The 8,453-nt window shown below is 42.2% G+C and overlaps 1 protein-coding gene across 1 annotated transcript; it reads right to left on the bottom strand.

Annotated features, from left to right (window-relative positions):
• Positions 1-442: 442 nt before the first annotated feature.
• mid (midline) lies at positions 443-7,681 on the bottom strand. Its single transcript, XM_064683484.1, has 4 exons — positions 7,090-7,681; positions 4,649-5,120; positions 2,269-2,554; positions 443-1,333 (listed from the first exon to the last, which is right to left on the bottom strand). The coding sequence occupies exons 1-4, from the start codon at positions 7,313-7,315 to the stop codon at positions 500-502; spliced, it is 1,818 nt and encodes a 605-aa protein (XP_064539554.1). The 5' UTR covers positions 7,316-7,681; the 3' UTR covers positions 443-499.
• Positions 7,682-8,453: the final 772 nt, after the last annotated feature.

The following is an 8,453-nucleotide window of genomic DNA, read 5'->3' as shown; positions in this document are numbered from 1 at the left end:
GTAAATTTTCATATAAATAAAACTAACTGAAGCGTCTATGAATTTATGTTAATACTATGAATATATTATTATTATATATTTCTTTATATATATTTATAGGGTTTATAGCATAACTAACATTTGTTGTTTACAAAGTTGAAGCAGCTTTAAATTTTTTTCATTAATTGTTAATAATTTTTATTAGTTTTTCTTTTGTTGAGAATTTTGTTTAAACTTTACACTGAGATGAGTTTTCGAACAACATATAAACGCTTTTTACAATAATTTCTAAGCTAATGTACAAAATTTTCTAAACTTTTGTAAACTGTACACGGGTTGAAATTTTTGAAATTTTGTACAACAAAAATGCAAGAGAGCGAGTGAGAGAGAAGGAGAACAGGGAGAGAGCGAGCTAATGCATAACAAATAATTTACAACATTTACTTAGTTGGTTTTCTTTTCGTTTTTGTTTTTTTTTTTTTTTGGATTAATACTGTTTTTTCCTGGGTCCAACGTGCGCTTAGTGGGCGGGGCTGCGCGAGGCGGACGCCGACGGCGAGCCCGCTGCTGCCGAGTGCGTCGACTGCGGCGGCGGCTGCGCTGCCTGCTGCGCGGTCAACTGATACGGGCTGAAGCGCTGATATTGACGCGGTCGCATATCGGGCGACGGTGATCCCGACGAGGTGGACGAGGGCGTTGACGCTGTCGGCGGCGGCGGGGGTGTGCGATTGGCGGCCATTGCGGCAGCCGCGGCGGCCTGCGCTTGCGCCTGCGCCTGTGCGGCGGCCTGGGCAGCGGCCGCCTGCTGATTGGCGCTGGCCAAAAAGCCGGCGGTCAGCTGCGGCCATTGCTGCTGGAACATGTGAAAGGCGCCCAGGCCGGGCGGCGGTGGCGCCGCCGCTGCCGCCTGATACATCTGGGGCATCATCAGCTGCGCGTAGGGGGAGTTGCCGCCGAACATTTGCAGATGCTGGCGCGCCTTCTCGAAGAGCGCCATCGAGGCGGGATCGGCGGCGCCCTGCTGGGCAAACTGTTGCATCAACGGATCGGGAAAGAGGCGCAACGGTGAGCGCAGCTGCTGCTCCAGCAGCAGCGCCTCCATCGGATCCCGATCGAAGTCCGTCAGGCGGGACGAGTCGCGAAAGCCCTTGGCGAACGGATTCGAATCGATTTTCAATTTGGTTATCAGCTGATTCTGATACGCGGTGACCGCCGTAAACACCGTCTCCGGGAACACGTAGGTTTTGTGGTCGAGATCCTGCAGCTCCTTCGGATTGCTGGGTATGCTCTGGCCATGCGACAAGCGCACCAGGTGAATGCGCGGCTGATAGCGATGCATCGAGTTGAGCACAATCTAGAGAGAGGGCGAAATAAATTGAGTAGAATTGAACGTCAGTTGGATGTGTTTGAATGTTATGCAGAAAATATTAATGGGGTAGTCTATATAAAGTTATTAGCTTTAGTGCTTAGCGATATTTCTGTCGATTGATATTTTTATATATGTCAAATAATCATTTTGAACTCTAAAGTATTTAATACAGTTGTGGGAAGACCCCTACGGCACTTAGATATGTGCTTTGGTAATGAAAATCTGACTTAAGCAAGGTTTGCTTTTATTTCAATAACATTTTTGTGGTGAAGGGTTAGAAAACTGTTTAAATAAGTAATCAAAATAGTCGAAAAGAGTCTTCGAAAAACCCCCAATAAAAGGTTTCTTTTATATATTATAATATCTCTAATATATTATCCAACAACCTAATATGAGATTTCTTTTATATATTATTAAACAAACTAATATTAAATTGCTATTATATATTATCAAGAGAACTATTCAGAACTGAAATTTAATGCTAATATTGGGGGCATTCCTAAAACTATTTTTGGTTTTTTTATTGCTGATTTTTCAATATTGATAACTTTTAAATGGGAATACCCCCAAAATTTGAGTGTTACAAATTGAAAGCTTGAACCGAAATTCTTATGTGTGGAATGCCGCAAAGAAGTCGAAAATGTGTTTAAAAAAATATATCCATATATATTTTATGCGATTTTAAGGCTAAAAATGGCTAAGAAACCCAATTTTATGTTCAAATTATTTCTGCAACTGTTCTTAAGTTTTCTGCAGACCTCGCTACCCTCTTCTTTTGTATGTGACCAAGCAAACATTCTGAACCTGACACAATTATCAATCATTTAACACGCGTCTATCGCGCCCACAATCTCCGCCAAGTCGAAGAGATCTACCCCTCCGCCGCTTCGCCGCAACTGTGGGCACATCTCGCAACTCACCTGTCCGTTCTTATCCATTTCGTTATTAGTCAGCTTGACCTTCTCGAAGGAGATAACTTGTTTGCGCAGCGCCTCGCAGCTGAATGGGCTATCCGGATGGGAATAGAGACGGGCGGGCGGAGCTGGATCTGCCTTGCCAGCCACCAGCCAGGCGGACCGATGATATGCATAACGATAGCGCTTCGAGTCCATCGGTATTATATCCAGCAGCACCGCATAACGATCGGCAGGTTGGATCTGACGCAATGGCCCAGAGAACGAGACGCGCACCGTGGGGAACATGCGTCTGTAAGAGGAGAATCACAAGGAAAAAGAAACAGATTTTTATTTAAGGAATTTCAAATGATTTTTTCTTTATTTTCTTTTTTTTTTTGTATTATTAATTACGAGCTGGCAACTCTAGTAATGCTCTAATTTATAACCCTAGCTGGTTTGAGGGGGGGGGGAATATTATTATTATCCATTTTTTTTCTACTCCCTTTTTCTGTCTGCGAGCTGCTTTGACAAGTGCGCACAAAAGGCAAACTCTTTAGGGCTGGCATCCTGTGGCTTTAATGCGTTCTAAGCCTGCGTGTGACATAACCGGAGGACCGCCCTGATTGTCTGACTGTCTGTCTGACTGTCTGTCTGTGCATTCTAAGGTGTGATTTTTACAATATCATTAAACAGAGTTGTGTATGCGTGTGCGTGTGTCCTCTCCTCTCCTGGGCCCTTAACTAGCTCAGTCTGTGTGGTCAGCCGTGTGGGAGCCTCAGGTGTGGACAACCCGTGGTCATTGTAGCCTTGATTTCTGATTTCTTTCTGCCTCTCCTCCTCCTCTTGCCTGCTGACAAGAGGAACGCCCAAAAAAAAATAGGGAGAAAAATGCGGTTGACTTTGGGTTTGGCTCGTTTTTGCGTGTCGCCCGTGTTGCCCAGGTAGATCGAGCAAAATCTTTTGCAATTGTTGCCCGGGGACCGCACACGGTTTAATGTATGTCCTTTTGCTCGGCTTTTGTGCGAGCGAATGCATGAAATTTGTGTTGACATTGCAAAAATTTGACATGCTCGCAGCCAGTTTTGGACAACAAGTTCAAGAAGTGTGCGTGAAAGTGGATACAAATGGATGCCGGAGTGTGGAACCAAGCAGAAGTTAGAAATCGGAGTAGAAACTTAATATAAACTAGTTTTATGGTATATTTGAGGGCGTGGCGAATTTTCATTTTCTGATTGAATTTGGAATTCATTTTAAATATTGGAATATGTGGGAAAAAGAACTGTATTCTGGACTTAATCTGAGACGTAGTGCATATGATTGAACGTGATGGAAAGCGCTAGAAATTTTGTATCAAGAAAAGTTAATGCTGCTCAAAAAGTTTAAAAAGAAGTAAACATTTTGTGAGGATAAACGAGCCAGAGCTGGGACTGAAAATGGGGGTAAAAGATTATGATAGAATATGGTATAGAGTTTTATACAATGTCTGGTATTTTATTATTTAATTCTCTTGCAAAAAAAAATGCTAAAAATGGTGCTAAAAATGGCCGAAAGGAAGTTAGCTATTTCTAAGAACAACGCCGCCCGAGCAGGGACTAAACATGGGATTAATTATGTATGATAAAGTATGATATAGAAACTAAATATGGGCGTGATTGGCTGTGATGAAAGGAGACGTCTTTTATACACTGTCTATTATAGTTTTCATGTTATTCTTTTTTGAAAAAGAGACCTATAATGTAGCTGAGAAAGATTAAATAAGTTAAAGTGTAAGATAAAGACGCCCGAACAGGGACTTAAGATAGGATTGCTTGAATATGATATAGAGACGTGTTTTGATCATTTTCTTCTGCAAGCAAAATTAGAGATGGACTAAATATGGGTCTAATTGAATATTGTATGCAGACGATTTTGATACACTTTCTGTTATCATTTCATTTTATTCTTTTGAAAAAAAACCTTTTTATACTGCCCAAATAGATTTAAGGAACATAGAACAGGTAAAAGAAATGTGAACGTCGTTTGGACAAAAAAGTGTGATCCATGCTTTTTGCTGAATATGATGGAATATGATATAGATGCCTCTTTAGTACTAAAAAAGCTAATCTAAAGGTTTAAAGAAGTTAACATATTTTAAATCCTTTAACGTCACCCAATCCTGATTGGGCCAAGGAATACGAATGACATTTCTACTCTTTACCTTTGCTAAGCGCTGAAATACCTTTAATTATATGAAAATGCCACGAAGTGCGCTCCATAAAATCAATTACAATTGAAAGCCTCTCAAGTCTGGAGCAGTTTTCACTCCACACTGAGCTGGCTGCTGTTAAGTATAGCTGGCTGCCCTTTGCCAACTAGCAGGTTAACTAATGATTATTTCGGCTGATGCTTGATGCTTGATGCTTACCTGCCCGTTTTGGTGATGATCATTTCGGTGCCCAGCTCGTGAAAGCGATCCCAGAGCTCTTTGGTCTCCAGATGGCATTGCACCGGCTTCAGATCATCGCAATTGCACGAGCCGACAATCTTTGGTGCCTTCTGCACCGGCTCCGGCGTCAAACGCTCCTCGCTGTCCTCCGTGCCCGGCGATTGCGGCGGGGTTGAGCAGCGTCCTTGGCTGCTTGTCGAGCTGGTGTTCAGCTGGGATTCGGCGGCGGCGACGGCGACGGCGACGGCGCCATTGCGACTCTTGTGTGACACGCTGTTGTTGTTGTTGTTGTTGTTGTGACTGTGCTGCTGATGATGATGCTGCTGATGATGATGTTGGTGATGATGATGATGATGATGGTGGTTAAGGCGTCGCGCCTTGGCTGGCGGCTCCTCAGCATCGCTGCAGTCAACAACATCCACATCGACCTCATCCTCAACCGAAATGGGACCTGGGAAATGCAATTGGTTTTCTTTTTTTCGTTAGTTTGTGCAAAATTGAAAATTAACCGAATGTGGAAATTGAATGAAAGTATTATAATTATCAACAAAAAAAGACTGAGTCTATCTACCTCCATCTCCCTCCCTCTCTTCCTCTCTCTCTCTCTCTCTTCCCCCCTCTCTCTCTTGCTCATTCTCTTTAGCTGGCTGTGGCAGACACGCCGTCGTCACAATTTCCGCTGCGTTTCGTAAATTGGCTATTAAAACAAGTTAACAAAGTCGCTGCCAATTGCACTTTTTTTTTTTTTATTAATTCATTTTTTATTGCACCCAAAACAAGCCAAATGCAAGACTCAAGGCAAAAAAAAATGTGCATAAAGCAGCTGCCGTAGCTAATAAGCTCGGCTCATGCTCTACAAGCAGACAGACCTCTTCACCCCAGTCCGCTCCCCCCTCTAGCCACCTCTAGCCGCCGCCTCTGCCCAGCTGTTGGCTTTGCAAGCGCAAAATCAGCAAAAATTTCATTTGTTTTTGTTTTTGTTGCTTTTCTTTCTGCATATTATTTATGCACATTTTTGTTTAATAAATATTTGACTTTGTCGTCGCTGAGTTTTGCGCCTCGTTAAATTAATACAAATTTCTGGCTAATTAACATAATTTGCTGTTTGTTGAAAATTTTCAGTTTTTTTGCTTGTTTTAAGTTTTGTTTAATTGTTGCCTGTGTGCGACTCTTGATTATAGTTCGATTAACTGACTTCGCCCCTGACTTAGTTTTAATTGCCGTCGCTTGGCCGGGAAACAAGTTTTTCCTTTTGTTTTTGCTGCTGTCGACGGTCCACGTTAATTGTCTACAGTAATTAAATATCTTGTTTTTATTTGCTTAGCCTGTTGTCGCTATGCTTTTATTATTTTACTTTGTTACACTTTGATTTAAACACATTTTCTTTTATGCTTGTGCAATCTTTAAGCTCTTTCAAGTGCACTTTTGAGCTCCATTTGCATATCAAAAGTTCAATTTTTAATGCGACAGTAACAATATCTTGTGCCGACGGCTTTTGTAAATGATCTGTTAATTGATTTAAGTTCAGCTTTAAGTCAGTTTTAATTTTGATTTGATTAGTTTTGTTCAGTTTTATTAAACTATATTTGTGCAGCTTATTTTGCTTTTAATATGTATTTGGTTTTGAATAGACTTTTTTAATTGATTAATAGCAACTTTTTATGTTACATTGAAAGCTCAACTGTTAAGCTTTAAGTGATACACTGAAAGCTCATTCGAAATACTTCTTTTGCCAATCTTTCAAGCAGTAAAACTAACGAAATTTGATTTGTTTCGAAACGTGAACTTTGAAAGCTCTCTTACTTTAAGCAAAAACTGCTTAAAAATAAGCTTGACTTCATTCTCGGCTGGGCGGAGCCACTCGCAAGCTGTATTTATTGAGCCCGAAGTCTAGTTCCTTATATAGTTGAGTTGCTTGAGCATCTATTCTGAATTCTAAACTTTCTAGTTTGTCTACCTTAATTTAAGGAAAAGCCGCTTGAGTTTAGTCTGAAATGCGCTAAGTTGGGTTATTAAGCACTCAACAGCTTAAGAAATGCTAAATGCAAAATTTGCCCGAATTGCTCTTAAGGAATTTCACAAATGAAAAATGTGGCTTTTTTTGAGTAGTTAAATGCAGCTAAAAATGACTTCTAATCAAGTTAAAGCTTCAGGAATGTGAGTTATCGGTGTATTTCTATATATTTTTCTATGCCTACGCTCTTGATTTTTGGCTTCGATGGGATTTGATCCCCAAACTTCGTCGCTGCACACGCGTCTAAATCCTATATAAAAACAAATATTCAATCTGGAAAGCTTTAAACTTAAAAAAGATCGGAGGAAATTGCCTAAAAACTTAACAGATATGCTGCCTGCTAATCGCCACCTCTCCAATAAATATATATTTAAATCTGTCTTCTTCTTCTTCTTCTGGAACTTACTTGCACTGCGCACCGAGGATTCGCGACTGGAGGTTTCCTCGCGTGCCATAATTGCGGCTATTGAGAAATCCGTTGCGGAGCCGGCGGCACTTTTGCTGCTCGCAGTCGTTGTCGTTGTTGTTGTTGCCGTTGCCGTGGCTCCATTATTGTTGTTGTTGTTGTTGTTTGTGGAAGCAACGGGCGGTAAAACGCCATTGCATAGATACGGATGCGAGCCGACGAGCATTTTTTGGCAGAGCAATTAGCTTTTGAGAGTGTTAGAGTGTATCTCAGATATTGTATCTGCTGGATATTGTATCTTTCTTTTAATTCTTCACTTGTTTGCACTTGTCAATTTTGCATCATTTTTGTGGCACTTTGTATTTGTTTTACATGTGTGTAACTGTAACTGTAACTGTAAATGCAACACTCGCACGCATAAAGACTCACACACGCACACCTGAAGTGTATTTCACGCGAGTTGTGTGTGTGTGTTTGTGTATGGAAAATGCAGCGCAACGCGAATTGAGTGTGTGCGCTACGTAAGACAGGCGACGACGAACTGAATTGTGTGTTGGAAATTGTGAGGGAACGTGTTGTGGCTTTAACAGCAGCAGCAGCAGCAGTCAGGCAGCCAGCAGCAGCAGCAGCGACGAATGGCAGCGGGAAACCAGTTTTCCAACTAGCCGGCATGCAGTGCGAGCGAGCTAGCACATGCCCTGCACGGCAACATCATGCGCACAAGTGCGAGCAGCAACAGCAGACGCAGCGAATTCAGCTGGAAGACCAAAAAAACATATTTCAACTCATATTTGCAATTGGGAAGAACAGAGCTGAGCTGAGGCAGGGGGCCTGTGGTGTGTGCGCAAGAGCGTGACAGCCATTAAGCGTGTGTATTGTATGCCGCCTGTCATTGCACTCGCACGCATGCGCTGCCGCTAACTGAGTGCCTGAGTGGGAGTGCGCTGTGCGCTGCGTGTTGACGGCCACTCAGCGGCCGCAGCGATGAGCTGAGAGACGTTTGCTGCTGCGACGTCGACGTCGTCGTCGTCGTCGTCGTCGTCATAACTCATTTACAATTAAAAATGTCGGCGCTTTATCGCTCGCTCTCGCTCTGGCACATGCTCTGGCATTTATGAAGTGTAAACGTTTTGCTTGCGGTTTTTCATGTTTCCCTTTTGTTGTTGTTTTTCTTTTTGTTATTTTTTGGATTTTACACAACTTTTCGCCGTTGTCTCGTCTCTTGTTATCTCGGCCAGGCTGTTGTCGCTGCCGTTGAGTGCCTTTGCGTTTCACACAATTCCAACACGTTCCGCTGCGCTGTTGAGTGAGTTTTTTTCTACTTGTTTCTACTCTGTTATTTTTTTTTGTCTTGTGCTCACATA

This window comes from Drosophila montana, unplaced genomic scaffold (genome assembly GCF_035044405.1).
Source record: "Drosophila montana isolate Dmon_TW-CO22-7 unplaced genomic scaffold, ASM3504440v1 contig_2626_1, whole genome shotgun sequence".
Classification (NCBI taxonomy): Eukaryota; Metazoa; Arthropoda; class Insecta; order Diptera; family Drosophilidae; genus Drosophila; species Drosophila montana.
The sequence above is the reverse complement of the archived record's forward strand: the minus strand, read 5'-3'. Positions and strand labels throughout refer to the sequence as shown.